The following is a 22653-nucleotide window of genomic DNA, read 5'->3' as shown; positions in this document are numbered from 1 at the left end:
GCCACTTTCCTAAAGTCTCTTCTCTTATTGACTCTCTCAGTATTAAAATGTAAAAATTACTTTACAGTATAGACTTTAGGATCTTGTAAAAGGACAAAAAATGGTGGAATGGGGAAATTATTTTTTTTAATAGTGCAAAAAGTTTAGAGAATACCATGTAGCTCCTGGAGGTGCATTTTTTTTCTTGTACAGAGCTTACATTTAGGGTGGCTTCACACGAGCGTATGCGTCCATATGTGCGCACCCATGTACGTGCAAAAACACGCGTGTGTGAAGTTCCGCGATATTGCCTTCAATGGAGCCGCGGCACCCCTAAATTAATTTTCAGGGAAGAGCTTTAATTATAATCATCCCTTTGAGTGTAAAAAAAAAAAAAAAAAAAAAATATATATATATATATATATATATATATATATACACACTTATCTGTCCGCCGCTGCCGTGTCCCCCGCGGGGATGAAGAACGCATCTGCCACATGTGGGAGATGTATTTCTCATCCCCGCAGGGAATAAAGAATTCCTTAGCGTAGCTGTCACAGATAGACGATCCAGGCAGCTAGAGGATCACAGGCAGCTCTCGCTGAATGAATGAAAGGCGAGAGCTGCTTGTGATTGGCTGAGCGCCTCAGCCAATCAGAAGCAGCTCTTTCAGCAGGCTGGGATTTTAATTCGCTGCCTGCTGAAAGAACTTCAGTGCAGAGCCGAGGACAGTGCAGACAGGAGCCCCGGCAGCTAAAGAAAGGGGAGTATGTGTTTTTTGGGGTTTTTTTACACTAGTTTGCCTCATCTTTCAGGGAAGGATTTATATGTAAAGCCCTTCCCTGAAAAACAATTAAGGTGTGCCGGCAGCTGGATCCTCTAGCGCAGCTGTCATCTGTGACAGCTGTGCTAGGGAATTCTTTATTCCCAGTGAGGATGAAGAGAACATCTGCCGCATGCGGCAGAGGTGTTCTTCATCCCTGCGGGGACATGGCAGCGGTGGACAGGTAAGTATATATATATTTATTTATTTATTTATTTTTTTCGCTCAAATGGATAATTTTCAGGAAAGAGCTTATACTTAAAGCTCTTCCCTGAAAATAAATTAAGGGGTGCTAGCAGACCATTGTCTTTAATGGAGCCGCCGGCAGCAGCCTCTGCTCCATTGAAGGCAATGCTTGCATTCCCTATGGTGCACGCATGTCCTATCTTTGCAGGTGCACGCCTGTCAAACACGGTCACGTGAACACACCATAGAGAATGCATTGCTTGTAATAGATGCGTGTTTTTGTGCACGAGTGTGCACGCACATAAACACGCTCGTGTGAAGGCACCCTTAGAACTGTTCCACACAGGCTACAAAACGCATGTATGTGAAGCTCATGGTTTCCAATGGGTCCTTTCACATGAGAGATGTTTTGGAAACCATGGGCTTCACATACATGCGTTTTGTAGTCCGTGTGAAACAGGCCTCAAGCTTATGGACTCAAAGTAGCTGACCAAGAATGTTTTAGGCCTGTTTCACATTGGCGACAGTCACGCGATTGTCTTGCGTTGCGACAGTGCTACAAATTGCATGTATGAGAAGCCCATGCTCTCCTATGGGTTCCTTTACATTTGCGATGTTTTGTAGCATGCAACATTGCGAGTCAAAAACTTTGCAGGTTTTACATATGCACGTGACTTGCAATGTTTGGTAGCCCATGTTTCCTTATAGAGCCTTCCTCTCTGTTGCATCGCACAAAGACACGGTTTTCGTGCGGTGTGATGAAACTTTGACAGTAGGAAGTCCTACTGTCAAAGCCCTAAACTAAGCCTTCGCTGCAGGAAAAACATGCATCTCCTAAGAAGCACTGTCAGCTCCCCTGCGTCTTCTCCCCCTGATCCCCGGCAGTTGTCTTCAGGCATGTCTACTGGCCGGGTATTGGAAAATCCCAACCTCCAGGAAGCGCTGCCTGTGATTGGCTGAGTGTCGTAGCCAATTTTCGAGGTAAGGCTAATATTTCAAGCTCCCTTCCCCCCTCCCCCCAAAAATCCTCTCACATGGTGCTACAAAGTTGTGCAACTTTGTAGCACCAGATGCGACCTTGTAGCACCACACAATCGCGTTATCGTCGCAAGATGCGATATCACTGTATGAAACAGGCCATGTACTTAACTTCTCCGACATTCCCTCATTGTAGGTGCCCAAACCTGCTGCTGAATGCATTTAAGTGTATTACTTAGGGCATGCCTCAATGCATTGCAGCAGTGGGTTTGAGCGCTGATACCGGAAGAACGATGGGGGAGGTAAGTATAAGGGCTTTTCCACACTTACGTTTTTCTTGTGCGTTTTTTAACACGAATGTCAATGGGACTTTCTAATGTTAAAAAGGCATCGCACAAAAATCTCAAGTTTGTGTTTTACAATTTTTATGCTATGCGTTTTTAACATTAGAAAGTCCCATTGATTTTTGCGTTAAAAAGACATAGCTATTGAAAAAAATGCGCAAGAAAAACGGAAGTGTGGAAGAGCCCTAAAACTTATATCCCCGGACGAAGTGGCTTTTTACATGGGGTGATTTGCGGCCTTTTGCAACAAGTGCTGAGTCAGCACAAAGTACTTCCGCACACAAGTGGCAGACGATGGCTGCTTTGGAGACTGACGCCCATGCTCAATCATTGGCCCTTGTGGAGTCTGTTTTTGTTAAAGGTTTTGTTTATGCTTTCATAACAAAATACTAAACTACAGAAAAACAAACAGAAAAATAGAAAATCCTGAAGGTCAAATAAAGGAGAGGCAAGAAAACCCTCCATATATCAAACAACATAATCACGGCATATGCGCCAAGTGCCCACACAGGATCCTCGAATAGTTTGTATTTGTAACTATCTGAGCGTCAGAGTATAATGAAGCCCAACAAATACTCCTCCTGATGACCCCGTGCAATTACGCTTGTAGAGATGAAAAAAAAACGCATTAGATGAAAAGGCTCTGCAGGTCTCGTTGGGAAAGAGTAAAACTGAAAAGAGTGGAGAGTTTCTCACACATCCATCCACACATACCCATGAGCAGAAACATACAGTCGCTTGCACCCCTGCCCCATCAGCATTTAACCCTTTCCAATCCATTGTCTGACGTCTAAAGACATTCTGATTGAAGGCTGTACAAGTTCCGATATCGGAAGAAGTCCGGCAGGGTATTTTTACTGTATATTACTGGCTGCTCTGTTGTCGGGGGCCTCTTCAGCATGTCCAATATGCAGTACTGGCTCTAGCCAGCAGGTGGCGCCATTGTATAATGGCAGAAAGAGAAAAAACCCCTAGGAAACCCTGAATCCAAAATTGGATTGCAAAGGGTTAAGCGACACTCATTGCATGTAAATGGGACTTAGTACAAAGCAAGCGGTGACCCCACATACTCAAGGTTACTATTTAAACAGATGTCGCGTTGAGTTGAAGCGCTGTGGGATACATAAATAAAGATTATCATTATTATCCATTTGGACCTCATCTTCTCAAATTTTAAGGACACTTCCTGTTCATATATAACATTTTGTATAGTGGGGTATAAGAATTAACCAAGTGGAGTCAATAAAGTAAAATAGGAGAATCTGTGGATTTCCAGTTCATAATTATTACTTTACAGGCACAAAAACATATCAATCTACAAAGTAGCGTATTCCTGTATCCCTTCACCCGAAATTCCCAACAGACTTGTGGTGCCTATGGTTGGATGCCGGCAGGTGCAGAATACAGTCATTCTCCTGGACTATTTGGGTAGATTTACATGGCCCATATTTGCTAATTTCTGAGGCAAAGTCTGCAGCAGTAAGTCTCCATCAATAATGTGTGATTGTCCCCTTATGTGTTAAACAATGGCCTATGATTGGAGATAGGTGACGACTGTTATTAGCAGCTCTCCGTGTTAGTTCTCATAGAAGACTCGGACACACCATGTATATTTAGCGCTGCTTTGTTAGCCATTATTCATTCTTGCAATCAATATATCTTTTTATCGCTCTTACTAAAGTTTCAGCTGATACTTTGCAGAGTTTATAAGTAATTTAGCAGAGATCAAACAGTGGTCATATGGTTATTGCAAGATATTAAGGCTTTAATCATGGGTTTCTGCTGAAAGAAATATGGAGTGGTCGGAGGCACAGCAGTTATAAGAGAAAGTAATTACTGTGCATTGTCATGTACCTCAAAATGAGCAGAATCATATTTTAACTTAAGACTTTTGTAGCAACTGCTTCCTCCGGCATGTTATTGCATGATAGTATTGCAAGAGCTGGAGCCCAACTACTCTGAGGACTGCTACCAATGGTCCACTTATAGCCCATTTTAATTATGAATCTTCAGTACCATATCGCCAAAACATCCTGTTTTTTGTTTTTTTTTGCAGAATTGTCCTGCAGAACAGATTAAGCATGGGCGGGCTTATGCAAATCTGCCCCCAGAGTATAGTGAGTAGAGATGAGCGAGCTATACTCGCTAAGGAAAATTACTCGATCGAGCATTGTCCTTAGCGAGTATCTCCCCGCTCGGAAGAAAAGGTTCGGCCGCCGGTGCAAGTGACAGATGAGTTGGGGCCATGAGTAGGGGGGAGCGGGGGGAAGAGAGGGAGAGAGAGATCTCCCCTCCATTCCTCCCCGCTCTCCCCCGCCGCTCCTCGCCTGCCACCGGCAGCCGAATCTTTTCTCCCGAGGGGGCAGGAACTCGCTAAAGGCAATGCTCGATCGAGCAATTGCCCTTAGCAAGTATGCTCGCTCATCTCTAATAGTGAGTATTGTTGGGCCAATCAGGGCCGAGTTAAAAATAGGTGCATCACAGAAGGGGAAATAAAAAATTAAAAACAATCACAGAAAATGGCCGTTACTTACTGACTGAGGAGTGCATATAGATGCATCCTCCTCTCACCACGCAGGTAGCTGACTACCAAATGGAGGAGCCAATAACACCTGTGCAGGACACCGATAAAACACCCACTCACACTGCCTCCTGATAATGAGGGGGGTGGGTGCTTGGTGTACACTCCCACACATAGTGGATACAAGGTGCCAGACCATTCTGATATATGTAGTTCACCATGCAGACCAGCAACCTATTAATGACGCCATGATAATTCGGTGAGAGGAGGATGCATCTATATGCACTCCTCAGTCAGTGAGTTGAAAATAGGGATTCGAATGTAAAGAAATAGGTCCAGCAGAGCATTACTCTGATGAATGCAGTGAAATGAGATGTGCTTCCAAGGAACATGCAAAAAATAAAAATGTGACCAATGACAATGGATGTAACGTGTGCCAAAGTAGCATCCTGACCCCTCTTCCATTCGAGTTCAGCTTCTTAAGACTTAGTGAAGCAGTAAAAAAAAAAAGAAATATCATAGCATATGTACTATATACTATGATAGCTGTGCTTGCTGGTTGCATGCTTTTACCGAATGGCTAGGGCTCATTCACATGAGTGTATGCAATATTGGTCGGTGAAATATGGACTGTTTTCCCTGTGTGTATATGCGCGTGTTGCGTGTGTTTTTGTTGCATATGTGTATTTTTTATGTAAAGAAAAACGCAAGAAGGCCCCATTGATGTCATTTTCGTGTTTTCACTGTCTCCTGGTAACGTGCATATAAAATACAGCACACATGCAACATCCAAGTTCACTGCAAAAATGAAGATGTTCTAAAGCGTTTGACCGGTAGTGTGCAGCGCTGCAGAATAAGCATATAAATGTGTAATATAAAAAAAACTATAAATAAATACATTTGTTATCGCCGGCAGAATAAAGGGAAGGCATTTTTATTGCAGCACCAACCCAAAGAACAATGGTGCAATTGCATTTCTTCAATTTCACCCAACTTAAAAATGTTGTAAAGTTTTTCAGTGCATCATATGGTATATTAAGTAGCAACATTAAAAAATACAATACTAAAAAAAAGTTACAGCCCAGGGAACTTGAGGACAAAAAAAAACTGAATGCAAAATGGTTTAGAAGTGGAAGGGTTAATGTGTATTGCATTTTTGTGACATTTTTCACGTTAAAAATCATGCGGCTATAAGAGAAAAGTCATAGAATTTTTAATGAGAAAAACACCTCTAAAAATACTTTAATCGTAGATACTACTGCACGGTATTATGCAAAAGTGGAGTAGTTTCTGCTAGCAACCAACGCTGTTACGGCCCTGATCTCTCACATGCCCTTTTGAAATATAAGCAGTGATCCGATTGGTAGCTACATACAACTGCGCCACTCCTGTCTGACACATTTTTTATAATCTCGCTAGTGTGGAATAACGTCTGTCTATAGAATGGCTGCAGCTGCTGTACTGACTTTCTAACAGTAGGTGGTGCAGGCCTCCCATGACAGTAAGCTGTAATATACAGTAGGTGAAGACAAGCAATAAATATGATTTGCCGTTCATTACTAGCTATTAACCTCTAGAGAGAACCAGTATATTACATTGATACATTTTTTTACACAATTAGAATCAGATACGGTTTATACATTTAGACACAACAAGAACATGACTATAAAGAGGTAAAGTATAAAATGTGGGACCCCTTTATTACATCTTCTTGTTATAATGTGATTCCATCATTTACCGATGCATTTTGTTGGCTACAATGTATAGATATTTTTATTATGAACGAGTCTCATTATATATGTGACTGCCATCTAGTGGTCACACTTGTTATAACTGCCCAATTATGAAATCTCATTGCAATACTTGATTGTATCACAATGCTTTGAGCAGAGGACATACCGAAATGTCACCAAGCCGGGATAGATCTTCTCCTGTTCCATCTCAGTGGTGAGTGGGAGAAGAGATGTGATTAGAAACTTCATACTCAGGACTATGATTGACACTTATTTAACCCCGTGTTGCGTCCTTCATGCTACAGGATTTGCGTATGTGGGTATACTTTTCTATAGGTGGAGGGATATAAAATGAAGGGTCGCCACCTTTAGGCCTCCTGGCCATGGACGGAGCAGGATTCGCCCACGGTTTTATGCCGCAGGAATCCTGCAGGGATAACCAAAAAAGACCCCACCGGCAATCGGGGATAAATGTGCTTTTTACCGCGTTTGTCCGCGGTCTCCATTAACACTATAAGTCTATGTTACCCCTCCCCTGAGATAGGGGGGAGAGACAGGAGAATCAGAGATCTTCTATGCTGTCTGCTCGTCCTCTTCCCTCTTTGCTCTGCACTCACACACTGAAAAGTGACAGCTGTAAATTCATTATTCCCTACCCCACGTCAAACACCTGTAGCTCCAGTTCTGTTAGAGCTATGGACAAGCTTCTGGTAGCATTGTGAAGACAAGGATCTTACTTTTAAAATGACACCACAAGCATATCAGTAGCCCTGATAGAACTGAAACAACAGCCATTTGAATTTGAACAAGCTCTGTTCATCCAAAGCTGTAATGTCCTTCTCCTACAGAAGGAACGCAGCTCATCCCAAACTGTAGGGGCGTTCTTAATGACATTTTGCACTCAGCCGTCATTTTGCAGCCTATTTTTTTGGTTATTTAAAGGCTTGGTTATATTTGATGCTCATGTAACACTTTAATTCTGATTTTCTGTTGCAGGATACTAAACACGACTCTGTTTGAAAGCTGGGAAATTGTAGGCCCTTATCCCTCCTGGTGGGTCTTTAATCTCCTGCTGTTAGTGCTGCAATCTCTGCATCTATTCTGGTCTTACCTAATAGTCAAAATTGCTTGTAAAGCCATCTCAAAAGGCAAGGTGAGAATTACGTGTCGCATTTCTGGTTCTCTAAACCTGCTGTGTATACCATATCCTACTGCTTTCATTTCATGTACTTATATTTGAGAATTTTTAGATGTAACATACAGGTAAAATGTGGCTGCAATGGGAAAACAGTATGGTAATTGTCATTATTCTACGATTAGTCGGTGATTATTTCCTAAAAAATATATTTCCCACCATTTTCGGCAAAAGTAACTGGAGTAGATGCACAATAAAAATGGCAGTTCAATGACTGTGTTGTAAGGACTGCAGTTTGATTGATGGTAGTGGAACTCGATGGCAATTGAATAATGGCTCTGGAATTAGCGCTGACAAGGGAGTTACTGGCGTAGTATGGCAGTGATATTGCAGTGTGTGCAGGGGAGTACACTAGCCTAGCAAAAGTAGTATTTATTTCCATATATTAATACTTAGTGGGGCTTCTATTGGCCCTAATGACATTGGATACTTTCCGTGACATATTTTCTACTAACATCTAATACACTTCAGCTGGTATTTCCCCGCATTCACCCTGCAAACGTCTGTCGAGTTCTCTCAAAGAAGATGGTGTGTGTTCATATTTCCTGACCTGATGTTCCAGTTTGTCCCAAATATGTTTAGTAGGCTTGGGACTCTGTACAGCAAGTCCAGTTGTGGAGCATCTATATCCTCAAACCAACATAAACAGTGTTAGATTTGTGACAAGGCGCAAATATGTCTTGTTGGATGTATTGCTGACCATTCCCAAAGCATTGCCACATTATTGTCTAGAATGCCAAGGTACACCTCTGTGTTCATGGTTCTTGCCACTACAAGCAATGGACCGAGACCATGCCACATAAACCATACCCAGACCATAATGGCACCTCTTTCGTACTTACCTGTTGGCACAACAGACCCCGGTGCATCGATCTGATTTGAAGATGAAGTAGCATGATTCATCACTCCATAGAATGTTCTTCCATTGCTCAACTGCCCAATTACTATGTTCCTTGTACCACTGTAGACGGCCGGTGCATTGTGCTTCATGATGGACGGCTTGTGTGCAGCGGCACAACCCATATATCCAATAGTGGGCAGTTCCTATTACAAACTATGGCTGACCATGGGTCTGCATCTTATGTGGCATAGTTTAGGACACATGACATGCTAATAAGACACAATCCAGTCTACTGTTAGGCATCACCAAACACGTTTGGTAGGATTGACAGAGGAGCTCTGTGCACAGAAAATGGAAGTAGTGCCAATATGTCTGTTCTGTTAAGTCATCAATAATAAAAGTCCTGGAGAACCCCTTTTAAGGCTTTTTTTGGTACATAAATAATGATGGCTTGTCTTTAGGATAGGCCATCTATGTGTGATTGCTGTAGACCCCAGATGATGATCAGATTAATGGTGCATGTATGGTAATGACTGGTTCTGGAGCCCAGCCTTATTTAATAAGTGGCCATTATAAAACAAGCTACAGAGCGTCACAATACACGTGGTAGCCTAGTTAGCTGCAAAGGGCATTTTTCCACAACTGATCTTCTGTAGCTGTAGATTGCTCCACCTTTTGTCACTGACCACCAAGCAGGAAGATACAATTAAAACCTAACTTTTATCAGTAACGATTAAAATTCATATAAACCCTCATGGTCTGATAAAACATTCCAACTTATAGATGTTGTTGCCTGTGCCTTTATATATTTGCATTGACTTATTATTTTGGCTAATTTGACCACAAGGAGTGTGTTATACGAGTATATATACTTTAACTATTGACTTCGATATGCTGACATTGAGGTGAGAGTGGCTATTACTTATGATAATGAGTTCTTTTCGTGTTGCTTATCCATGATTATATAAATTAGTCTAGCCACCTTGTTATATCCCATAAGATCTGATTGCATTGTCTCCTTAGTTTAGGGTGTCATAGGGCATTATAGGGTTAGGATATTATTATACGGGCCAACAAATAGTTGTCCCATGTAAACGTGGGACCCAACAAAGTACTGATTGAGAAATCACTCAGTAGTTACTAGTCACTGAAACAAAGAGACTACTGAATAACTTCTTGCGCAGTATAAACAGGCAGTTGTTCATCTATGGACGACTGCCTGTTCACAGTGAATGGAAGCTGGTGACCAGAAAAAATCTCTGTTCCGTTCTGTCTCCATTCACTAAACAACTATGTGTGAAAGCACAGGAGTGAACGTCGTTGGGATGGCTGTAGGGTGTTTAACCCCTTCATGACATGGCCTATTTTGGCGTTGAGGACCAAGCGATTTTTTGGTATTTTTCCATCTCCATTTTTCAAAAGCCATAACTTTTTTATTTTTCCGTGGACGCGGCCGTATAAGGGCTTGTTTTTTGCGTGGCGAACTGTAGTTTTTATCGATGCCAATTTTGGGTACATAGACTATATTGTAAAAATTTTTTATTTTTTTTTAATGATAGCAGAGAGAGAAAACGCATCAATTCTGCCATAGATTTTTTTTTTTTTTTTTTACACCGTTAATCATGCAGCATAAATGAGACTTTCCATTTTTTCTGCAGACCGGTACGGTTACAACGATACCAAAATTCTAACATTTTTTTTAGGTTTTCCCACTTTTCTGCAATAAAAACCCTTTTTTTTGGAAATCTTTTTTCTATTCTAAATTGCTGCATTCAAAGTCACGTAACTTTTTTATTTTTTGATGTACAGAGCTCTATGAGGGCTTATTTTTTGCGAGACGAGCTGTAGATTTTATTGGTACCATTTTGGCGTACATACGACTTTTTTGATCACTTTTATTGCGTTTTTAGTGAGGCAAAATGCCCAAAATGAGCATTTTGCCTCAGTTTTTTAGCTTTTTTTTTAGCGTTTTTTTCGGTGCACAGTCAAAAGCATGTGCAACTTATTGTACGCATCGTTACGGACGCGACAATACCAAATATGTAGGGTTTTATTTTTTTTTAACCTTTTTTTATGCTAATCTGAGAAAAAGCATAAAAAATGGTTTTTTTACTCTTTTTTTTTACATTTTTTTAAATTCATTTTTTAAATCTTTCTTTTTTTTACACTGTTTGTGTCCCTCTGAGGGACTTTAATCACTGCCCTGATGATCGCTGGTATAAGGCATGGCAGAGCTACTGCTCTCCCATGCCTTATCGCTCATACAGCGATCTCATGCATAGGCAATACAGGACGCCAGTGTCTGGCGTCCTGTTGCCATGGTGACAGGCCGGGCTCTCGCGATGACATCGCGAGTTCCGGCCGGAGACACAGAGGGAGCCGCGCTCCCGCTGTGAACTCTTCCCCTGCCGCGATCTACTTAGATCGCGGCAGGGAAGGGGTTAAAAGTGGCGGGCGCATCTCCGATGTCCCCCCGCTGCTGCAGCGAGACGCCGGCTGTGACTGACAGCCGTCTCCCGCTGCGGGATAGCGCTGGATCATATGTGATCCCGCGCTATCTCCAGGACGTAAGTTTACGCCCTGTTGCGGGAAGTACCCCGCTCCCAGGACGTAAACTTACGCCCTGCAGCGGGAATGGGTTAAAGACCCAACACAGGCATAACTTGAAGCTGCTGGAAAATCTGGAACTGGGCCCCCAACTATAAAACTTCATTGATAGTATCGGTTTGCAATATGGAGAAGAGAGACTTTATGGGCCCTTTAGGGCTCCTGGGCCCATGTGCGACCCCACCCTCTGCACCTCCTATACTTACACCCCTGGCCCAACAGTTGTCCCATCTAGAAGTACCATAGGGGTACTTAGCGCTCGACAGCCGTTCCAACAACTATCACTCCTGTGTTTTTACCCAGGAGCAATAGTCATTCAGTAAAGAGAGGCAGAGCGCAATTGAGATCTGTTCCGGCCACCCAGCTCCATTCACTGTGAACAGGCAGTCACTCAAAGATTAAACACTACCTGTTCACACTGAGCAAGAAGTCACTCACTGGTCTCCTCTTTTCAGCAACTAGGGACTAATGAGCATTTTCTCACTCAGTACCTACTTGGGTCTCGTGTTAACATGAGCCAACTATTGGTCAAAATCGCTCATTTGAGCGATTTTTCGGCCAATAGTTGGACTGAGTATAAGTACGCCATTCTCAGGGCGCCAACCCTGTCTTTGTTCATTTCATAATAAGGATTAATCAGGGTGAAGTTTTTGATTCTCCAAGATCTTTTTATTGTGGTCCCTACATCACAAAAAAGCTTTTATCATATCATACGGGTTCGTATCAATTTTAATTGTTACTAATAAAAATTATGTTTTAATTATATTTTCCTGTCTGGTGGTTAATGACACAGGAGTATGTCAGCAAAGATATAATATCTGTGGGCAGTGATTACTTAGATCGCTCCACTTTGCATGATTTTGTATAGGACAGTCTATAAGTGAATTGTAGATAATGCAGTGTATTAGCCGTATGCATCAGAAGCCATATAATGGAGCCATATAATGATACCATTTGTAATACCGCCTAGACACTATCATTTAGGTGCTACCAATCAGAGCAGAGCTATACTGAGCTATATAGACTTTATAGGGCATTTAGCGTTCCACTTTTCTAAGAAACCGGCAGCACTAATGATTTACAGTAAGTTCCTAATATACTTTATGGGTCGGTTTCTTCCGCAGGTAAAGACATAATTGGCGTCTGTTTGAAGGACGATCTGTATGCAGCTTCCCTGCAGTTTATACTTTCTATGTTTTCAGAAACTTTGGTGAAAATATCCAGTTTTGCGTTATTTTTATTCCTAAACCATGTCTTTTTTACATTTATGTAATGGTAGAACTGTTTATTGGCGCAGCTTCTGATATGTGATTCACCGTTCACAAGCACCTCATTATGACGCGGCTCTATTGCTACTCTTGAGAATTCGTATTTCCATATATAAATATACGTTCTCTTGACTTCACAATTATGTTCTTTTTCCTTTGCCGGCATTGAAGACTGGGAAATGGAATCCTTTGCACGTAAGTTCTACTAACAGTTCATTTTCTAACAAATTAATTTACTCTACGGCTCACGCCGACCGCGCTGCTTTACAAGCGCCTCTAATGAAATGATGGGTTGTTTCGTTCTCAGTCTGCTTTGTGTCATAGCTGATGAAATGCAACATTGATATATCGAATATACTGATCCTTGATAAATGTTAAATGGCTGGAATGACCTTCTATAAAATCATAAGGGATTTTCCACCAATACCCACCCACTGGCGCACTTTGCAAGACATGGCTGCCCATTGATTTCAACAAACACCCTGTAATGCTTTAACTCCTTACACCTTTTTTACTGACTTCACTAATGGACTTTAAACCTGCACATATATCTTTTTAAGGTGGTGGCTTAGCTTAGTGTTTTTCAACTCCGGTCCTCAAAGACCCCCAACAGGTCATGTTGTCAGGATATCCTATAGTAAGAACACCTGTTGCAATGTCTGAGGCACCGACAATAATAACATCACCACTGCTGAGGAAATCCTGAAAACATGACCTGTTGGCAATCCCTGAGGATTGAAATTGAAAAACACTGGCTTACTGGACTACTGACAGCCAGAAGGAAAGCAGAGACACCCCAGATCCTGGCAGTTTAAACCAATACATGCCCCAATTAATAGCAACTGCGGCATGTAAGCAGATGACATGAGGAGGGGGCTCCGTCTGTCACCCATTGGCACCGCCCAGTGGGATTAAAAGGTACCAGTGAGTTCCTGCCTCCCACAGAGTCTAATAGGCTGCTGTCATAAGCTCGATAGAATGCACTACATAAGTATTGCAGTGTACTATTCTAGCAATTGAACGATTACAACTTCAAGTCCCCTCTAGGGACTAAAAAATAGCATCAAAAAAAGTTCAAGAATGTTTAATTAAGAGAGACAAAATCCTGTTTAAGAAAAAAATGAATTTTTTCCCCATTTTTAATTGAATACCGCAAAAAAATTCAATAAAATCAACGCATAATAAGTATTATCACATTTGTAACAACACTGACAATGAAAATATTTTGTTAATTATCACGCATGGTGAATGCTGTAAAAATAATTTTATATGGTGATGCCAGAATTGCTATTTTACTTTTGTCTGCCTCAAAAAAAAAACACAATAAAAGCAATCCAAAAGTCTCATGAACTCCAAAATTGTAACTGTTTCCACAAAAAATCAATCCCTCAAATCGCTCCATTTTCAGTGAAATAAAAATGTTAGGGATTAGAGATGAGCGAGCATACTTGTTAAGGGATAATACTCGAATGAGTATTGTCCTTTTCGAGTACCTGCCCGCTCGTGAGAAAAGATTCGGGTGCCGTCGGGGAGCGGGGGTGGCGGGGGAGAGCGTGGGGGAACGGGGGGTAGATCTCTCCCTCTCCCCTCTCTGGTCTCTCCTGCTCACTCCCGCGACACACTTCTCACCCCTGCCGGCACCCAAATCTTTTCTCACGAGCAGGCAGGTACTGGAAATGAACCATAATCGATCGAATATTTGTTCTTAGTGAGTATGCTCACTCATCTCTGTTAGGGATCTTAAAATGTGCCAATGCCGATTACCTTTTTTTATCTTTTACGCATTTTTAGGCCTCAGTCAGACGGGCGATTTTTTAAAACCATTGCTTTTCAATGGTATCGGACACATGAGCGCATTTTATGTGCTCATCCGATAAATTATAGAACAGAAATCGCAGATCGCACCTATCTGCGATTCCTGTTCTCTTCTCTATATGCGCTCAATGGGGCCGGCGGCAGCAGTGCCGGCCCCATTGAGAACATATAGAAGACAAATCATTCTTCTCTGCCACAGCTGTAACAGCTGTGGCAGAGAAGAACGATGTTTGCCAATTGAATTCAATGGAGCCGGCAATACAGCCAGCTCCATTGAAAGCAATGGGCTGCCGGACAGCGCTGGATGAATTGTCGGGAAGGGCTTAAATATATAAGCCCTTCTCTGCAATTCATCCAGAAATGTGTTAAAATAAAAAATATATATCCACTTACCTTGTCCCGGCAGACGGAGTTCAGCGCGGCCGGCCTGCAGTGGGTGTGAAGGGGGTGTGAGTCAGAGCTGCCCCGGATTGGCTCAGCGCTGAGCCAATCAGAGGCAGGTCTCACTCACACCCATTCAAGTAGTGGTGGAATTTCTGAGGTTTTTCATCTGCCCCCTCCTCCCAAAAATTCTATAAAAGTTATACACCACATTATATGTACCGCAGAGTGGGGTCAATAAAAGAAATAACTTGTCCCCCAAAAAAACAAGCCCAAATACTTCTTTGTTAATGAGTTATGGCTCTTGCAATGCAACAATGAAAATCTCTGGGTCCATAAGGTTAAAAGATAGGCCGTCCACTATGGGGTTAAGGCTGAATTAAGCCCACATCCTGCATCCAGTTTGACTATAGTATGTTTAGATACTATAATGAATAGATACAATGTCGGTGTAAGTATAGGCTGTGGTTTCCCACATTATGTACACTCACTGCTAAATAAATAGAACTTTGTAAAATGGTAAGAACGCTCTTTGTCTATCACATTTAACCCAGCAAGGAACTCTTTGTTGAGCCATAAAGGCAGTCTGGGATTGGGGTACATAGGGCCCACCAGTGGACTTCATTCTGAGGCCCACCTTACATCTATACAAAAACAATGCATGTCCAATGTATATTCGCAAATATGGTAACAAAACCAAGCTTACTGCATAGATACCATGTTTCCCCCAAAATAAAACCCTGCCAGATATTAATTTTTGCCCCAAAAGAGGCACTAAGTCTTATTTTCGTGGGGGTCTTATTATACTTACCTAGCAGGCTCTGTCCGTGTCCCTCCCGCGACTCTCTGGAGCTCCAGCACGCTTCCTGCAGTCCTCAGCTGTCCACAGAATATTGTTTCCTGGTTACGGGATTCATAAATCCCGCCTCCAGTTAGTGATGGCTCTGATTGGCTGAGCAGCACTTGAGAACCAATCAAAGCAGGACTGGCTGAACCAATCACAGCTATCGCATTGGTTCATAGAGCGCTGCACTAATTGAATGCAGCTTCCAAAATTAAAATCCTGTAAGGAAAGACATAACTGATGCGCCAATTGTTTTATTGGTGGTTGACGAGCTACTAATCTGTTGGGACGTCCAAGTAGTCATGACAACAACTTTATGTCTTAAAAAAATATTATGTTTGAATTCTTCTCACAATTTTCTTATTTGTAGGTGTCAAAGGATGATAGAAGTGATATAGAATCCAGCTCAGATGAAGAAGATTCAGCACCACGCACACAAAAATCACATCACGCCAGTACCAATGGGGTCAACAGCTCGAACGGAATCAATGGCTACCTCACTGGTGCCGCATCTTCAGACGAACATTAAAGGAAAAAATAAAACCAATTATCCAATCGAACAATAAACTGTTTGCTACTGGACACATCTAGTAACTTGTGAATGAAGTTTCTCCATCTATCTCTGCATCAGAAACCAGTATACGAATATCAGAACATCCAATCTGTGCACTACCATTATTTGTCATGACTTGAGGAAGGAGTAAAAACAACCAACAGCTGTGAGCATGCTTTGGGTTTCAACAATATCTGCAAATGAATCAGTATTTTACATCAGCCTGAATGTTATTTATTGTTAATATTTGAAGAGGTTGTCTATTTTTTACAATTTTCTTAGATAGAGGGGTCCTACAAAAATAAGCTATCACAGACGGTTCCAGTGATAAGCTGCAATCTGCAGGTAAACCTTCAGCAAGTGTTCAGTTTCCCTACAGCACCACCACAGGTGAAGAGAAGTATTACATGGTTCCCATTGAATCCGATGGATTGTGTAATACACAACCATACTAGAGCCTCCAGATGGATTCTGGAGGCCCTAGAATCCTTCTAGATTCTAGCTGCTCTCTACTATAGTTAATTCATGGAGATCCTGGATGAGGAGTGGCTCTAAACCGAAGAACACTTTTAAAGCAATTCTCTTTGAACAACTCTCTTCACTTTACAAGTTTCCCCCCCAAAAAATAATTGATGGGGCTCCTGGCGATGAGTTGTCATTGATGAAAAACAGCAAGTCCCAAGAGCTAGGTAGTCTACGAGTCTAAAAAATTGCTGCTGGCGTCTAACTTTTTGCACCTTCTTCCATTGAGCCTATGAAATTTATCATTGCCTGACCACTGAAGAACTCATGGTGACTCTTACAGTGCTAACCAAAAGTCAAAAGATCGAATTGCACACTGATTGCATTACTAATGTATCAGATGTTTACAGTATATCCAAGCAACTTTTTGGGCAGTAAATGGAGTACAATTCCAGAAGGGCTGGTGGTTGTGTCTACTAGACAATACTGGTGGGGTATGAAAGGGGGGACTATAGGTCCATTTAAACACAAAGATGATCGCTCAAAATTTGTTCAAAAGATAGGGAGATTGATTGTTTTAGATATCGTTTTGCATAAGCTGCTAATGAGCACTAATGCCCATTAGCAGCTTATTACTTTCATTTGCATGTAAATGAACCTCCTGGAGCTGTTTGCAGAGAACAGCAGGTGGTCTGTTCTCTGCATACAGCCCCTTGGTTATGGTGTGGGGCTGCGAGCTGACTACAATGTAATCAATGCTCCCATGGACAATACAGTGTGCGGTCTCTGCTGTCAGCTCTATGGCCGAACAATGGCTTTTGTGCTCACCTAAAAATCATCATTTGGCTGAAAAGTAAACGATTATCGCTCAAAAGACATCGTTTTAGTGAATTTTGAGCGATAATCGTTGCATGTAAATGGGCCTGAAGATCCTTGTTCACACTCCACCAGAATCGTCTGATAGACACAAACCACCAGCCCCTCCGGAATTATACACCATTTTCTCTATGCTGGACTCTGATGTTTTCACTGTTTGCTTGATAAAGGGCTATACTGCCCTAAACATTGCTTGGATACCCTGTGAGCATCTGATACATCTGTAATAAAAGCATTCACAGACTTTTGTAAATTCGAGAAGTGTGTGCAGTCTTATTTTGTGACTTTTGGTAACTTCTGGCGGTTGTGAGGATGTGACCTTGGATTTCGCTAGAACCAAATGGGGTAGTGCTACTAATCTGTGCTTTAAGTAGCTTCTGCACTGCTCTAACTGGCTCTAAAAGTTTCTAGTGTTTTGTCAATGCAGGGAAAAGGAAGCATTACACTTCTGTCCATTGAGTAGAATGGGCATCCCTTAATTTCAATAAACACTAGTAGTCATCTCCAAAGAACTCCTACCTAGCTCATGGGGGCTAATCAAGGGAACCCGCTGGGCCAGGTCAGAATACCCTAATAAAGCATATTAGGAGGTGTTGTCTAAACTGAGTAAAGAGTTCTCTAGGTTTGATCTTCTTTTTATAATGTTACTGTGTATGATGGTGAACAAGCTCTGCAATCGGATCACTTTGGATTCATATACTTTTCATGATCATTGGTTTGATTTTTGGTATCGGTGTGATCAAACTTGACATTTTGTGGTAAATTATAGCTATCTTAAGTCAGTTTGCATAATTCATGTACACAAAATAGTGGAAGACATATAGGGAGCCGTATATAGATAGTATTCTGTGGAGTGCAAGAGAAAAAGGGGAAAGACTGTGGCGTTAAGCCTTGTTTCTGAAAATGTCCATGTTTTATGAACGCTAAACCACAAATTCAGTGTCAGTAGGTATCAACAGTATATCCGGCAAGTGCAAGAACTGTTCTTTGTGGAGACAAGGCCATGGGATTGTAATTTACAAGTAATGTACAGGAACTGAAACATTGCACCACTTATTTGAATGGGCTAGTATTGCAATTCTTCCAACACCTCCTTATCTAGAGCAAAGTTGTGTCCAAGAAAAGCCAAACGGTGGACTTTTTTGTTGTAGATCAGCCCCCCCCCCCCCCCACCACCACCACCACCAGTCAGTCGCGGATGAATGGCTTGCCTCTGTATTATTTCCGATTTCAAGACAATCAGATCTCAGACCACTAGAAAGATATTTTCAGAAATATATCAGAATGGAATTGTGGACCAAACATGACAAGATATAAGGAGCTGGGATTCACCTTAACCACAGGAATGTTTGCCAAGCAAAAGAAAAAAAGTCATCAGTTCAATCCTTTAACCCCTTAATGACATGGCCTATTTTAGGCTTAAGGACACAACGATTTTTGGCGGATTTTCTTCTCCATTTATCAAAAGTCATAATTTTTTTATTTTTCCATCGACGCGGCCGTATAAGGGCTTGTTTTTTGCGTGGCGAACTGTAGTTTTTATCAGCGTCATTTTTGGGTACATTGACTATATTGTAAAACTTTTATTATTTTTTTTATAATAGGGAGAGAAAACGCATCAATTCTGCCATAGATAATTTTTTTACAGCGTTAATCATGCAGCAAAAAGGACACAATCCATTTTTTCTGCGGGTCGGTACCGTTACAACGAAACCAAAGTTCTTACATTTTTTTTAGGTTTTTCCACTTTTCTGCAATAAAAACCCTTTTTTTGGAAAAAATTTTTTCTAAATCGCTGCATTCAAAGTCCTTTAACCTTTTTATTTTTTGATGTACGGAGCTCCATGAGGGCTTATTTTTTGCGAGACGAGCTATAGTTTTTATTGGTACCATTAGCATTTTGCCTCAGTTTTTTAGCAGTTTTTTTTACGCTTTTTTCGATGCACAGTCAAAAGCATGTGCAACTTATCCTACGCGTCGTTACGTACACGACAATACCAAATATGTGGGGTTTTAAATTTTTTTTACCTTTTTTTATGCTAATCTGAGAAATGAGTCATGAGACTGCATTTCTGCTGCCATAACACTCTGTACCACATGAGGCTATCAATCGTTGATTTGCAGGAATCCGTCACTTGGGATTCCCACCAAACTGAATTCAATAGGAGCAAATTGCACCTGCAGTACCAACCTGGGCTGCTACAATATAAATAGCACAGACTTGTTCCAGTGGTAACCAAACTGATGGCTGGCCCAACAAACAACTGGATGGGGATCGTGAGCAGCTGACCCTTGATCAAAGAAAGCTCTGATCTTAGCTTTTTGATCAACTACTGCAGATCTATACTGAGGGTGGATTCAGACGACCGTATATCGGCTTCGTTTTTACGCCGAGCCGATATACGGTGTCCTCATCTGCAGGGGGGGGGAGATGGAAGAGCCAGGAGCAGGAACTGAGGTCCTGCCCCCTCTCTGCCTCCTCTCCGCCCCTCTGCACTATTTGCAATGAAAGGAGGCGGGACGGGGGTGGGGCTAAGTTTCGCGAATTAGTGCAGAGGGGCGGAGAGGAGGCAGAGAGGGGGCGGGAGCTCAGTTCCTCCTCCTGGCTCTTCCATCCCCCCCCCCTGCAGATGAGGACGACGTATATCGGCTTGGCGTGAAAACCGAGCCGATATACAGTACGTTCGTGTGAATCCAGCCTGAAGATAAGTGATAGAAAAACTAAAAGTCTCAGACAGCCCCTTTAATTAGCTTTTAATCTTTTTTTTTTAATTGAGGGGATATGCACAATAAACAGCAATCCGCAATTTTTTTACGCTTTTTGCCTGAATTTACCTTGGAGTGAAAATAACAAGTTAACTTTTTTTCCTACTGGTCCGAATACAAAACATATTTTATGGAAAAAAAGGTATTTTTGTGTCGCTGCTCCTGAGCTCTTACAATCACCACGGGGTACATGTATGGCATGGAGCCTTAATAAGGCATTCCATGTTGTACACGTACATCAGACTGCGGAAAGGTATTAATCTTTCATATTTTTATACTGACAATCACTGAAGAGTAATATTCCAGAAAAATTAGGTGATTGTGACATCACTACATTGAGCCTCTGATGTCATTTGTGTCTGATTGATTTGCTGAATATTATTAGTAGATCAAGCAACACAGAACCGAATGTATGAAAGCGTCTACCCATAGAAACCAATCTGAACCTATGTTTCATTCTTCCAGTGCAGTTTAGAAAACACAAGCTGAGTTCTGATTGGTTGGTATGGCCAAAGCCACTTTTGTCAGGACTCCCCTTTATACACAAGGCCCTATATGTCTTCACTGACCATGTTTACATGGCGAGTGCATATTACACGCAAAAATCTGCTTTAGTGTTTGGTTAGGTCATATTAAATAATATATCACAGGCAGTATTTGATCTGGAAACACTGTATGTATATGAAGCATATGGGTTTGAATATAATTTTAGTGCACACGCAGTTTGCAAGGGCAAAACAAATAAGTCCTATTTGTTCCAGTAATCTACACATGGGTATTTAAAGTGTATGATGTCATTCATTCTTTCCTATAGCAATAAGATATTGTATTATATTGTACCAATAATGTAAAACTCAGGGGGTGTAACAATGACATTATCTGCTCAATTCCCCTAATGGACATGTATAGGAGTAACAAATAAAAATAGTGTTCTCCTTTATGAAGTGTGACAATTCTGTAATTCATTCTTACTTGGGGGGGTGCTTATGGTCAAGGGAAATGCACCTTGGGAAACAGCTTACCAATTTTGGGGGAAAAGCTGACGCTCTATTGCCTTTTCATAGGTAGTTAAGCGGGTATGTAACAAATCAATCTGGTGTGGCGGCAGGGAGGGGGGGGGAGTTGATGTTCATCAACTCAAGAAGTTGAGTGTAGACTTCAGCGCCATTCCACAGTAGATTCCTCCTGCCTTTGTCTGCATTGAACTTAGAAACCATGGATGACGCTACATGATATTTCTACTAAATTATCCAATGAGACATTTTATGACCATACTGACAGGTGTTGTAAGGCAGTTTTTTCTCTTGGGTCAGAATATTGTGCATTCCTTAAGGCCTCCTTCACACGGGCGACAAAGTAGCGCGATTTTGCAGCGTTGCTACAATGCTTCAAATCTCATGTATGTGAAGCCCATGGTTTCCTATAGGTTCCTTCACACATGCCATGTTTTGTAGCATGCTACAAAATGACACACAAACCTCTCAGGTCCGGCAATATGCCCGCGACACGCGAGGTTTTGTAGCCCATGTTTCCCTATGGAGCCTTCCTCTCTGTTGCATCACATCACACGAAAATGCGGTTTGCATGCGATGCAACGCAACTTTGACAGTAGGAAATGCTACTGTCAAAGCTATAATCTAAGCCCTAACTGCCGGAAAAAAAAACACACACACATACATCACCTCTCCCGTGTTGTCAGCCCGGCCGCATCTTCTCCCCAGGCCCCGGCACAGATCATCTTCTTCTCTTTTGGCCGGGGATTCAAAAATCCCCAGCTGCTGGCTGTGATTGGCTAAGTGTCAGCCAATCACAGCCAGCGCTTCCAGCAGCCAGGGATTTTTCAATCCCCGGCCAGAAGATGAAGAAGATCAGTGTCGGGACCTGGGGAGAAGATGCCGCACCGCCCCAGACAGCGCAGAAGAGGTGATGTATACTTTTTTTCTCCTTTAGTTACAGCTTATTTTCGGGGTAGGGCTTATATTTCAAGCCCCCCCCCCCCGCGCGCGAAAATCCTCACACGTGATGCTACAAAGTCGTGTGATTTTGTAGCATCACATGCAACTTTGTAGCGCTACAAAATGGCGGTATTGCTGCGAGAAAATCTCTGCGATATTGCACGGTGCAGCGATGCGATATTGCTGCGATTTTCTCGCAGCGATGCAGTGTCACCCGTGGGAAGGAGGTCTAAAGAATGCAAGCTACGTACTAAAGCTCTTGCAAACAGGTATGTGCGTGTATTTAAACATCATGGTTTAGGACATTTTTGAAGTGTTAGCTTGTGCTAGGTGTTAAATATCTCTATCTTTCTCTTTATGAATGTAAAGGCATATAGTCAAAAATACTCCCCCCATACACAAACATTAACTTACCATGAAAGATAATGACTTAGAGAGGTGAGAGAGTTATTGCTTCTGGAAGAGATCTATTCTGCTTAAGGTCCTTTTAGATGAGCAGGTAAATTGTTCTTACAAGCACCAACTG

At 41.9% G+C, this 22653-nt stretch overlaps 1 protein-coding gene across 2 annotated transcripts in view; it reads left to right on the top strand.

Moving 5' to 3' along the window:
* CERS6 (ceramide synthase 6) overlaps positions 1–16089 on the top strand; it is a 235849-nt gene extending 219760 nt beyond the window's left edge. The window contains exons 9-11 of one of the 2 annotated variants that reach the window (XM_066577410.1): positions 7561–7717; positions 12647–12670; positions 15886–16089. In XM_066577410.1, coding sequence (XP_066433507.1) covers positions 7561–7717; positions 12647–12670; positions 15886–16044 — 340 coding nt within the window. In that variant the 3' untranslated portion in view covers positions 16045–16089. The remainder of the gene's footprint in view (positions 1–7560; positions 7718–12646; positions 12671–15885) is intronic. The other variant, XM_066577411.1, reaches the window with a different exon arrangement.
* Positions 16090–22653: the final 6564 nt, after the last annotated feature.

This window comes from Eleutherodactylus coqui, chromosome 8, assembly GCF_035609145.1.
Source record: "Eleutherodactylus coqui strain aEleCoq1 chromosome 8, aEleCoq1.hap1, whole genome shotgun sequence".
Classification (NCBI taxonomy): domain Eukaryota; kingdom Metazoa; phylum Chordata; class Amphibia; order Anura; family Eleutherodactylidae; genus Eleutherodactylus; species Eleutherodactylus coqui.
This window is presented reverse-complemented; position numbering and strand designations above follow the sequence as displayed.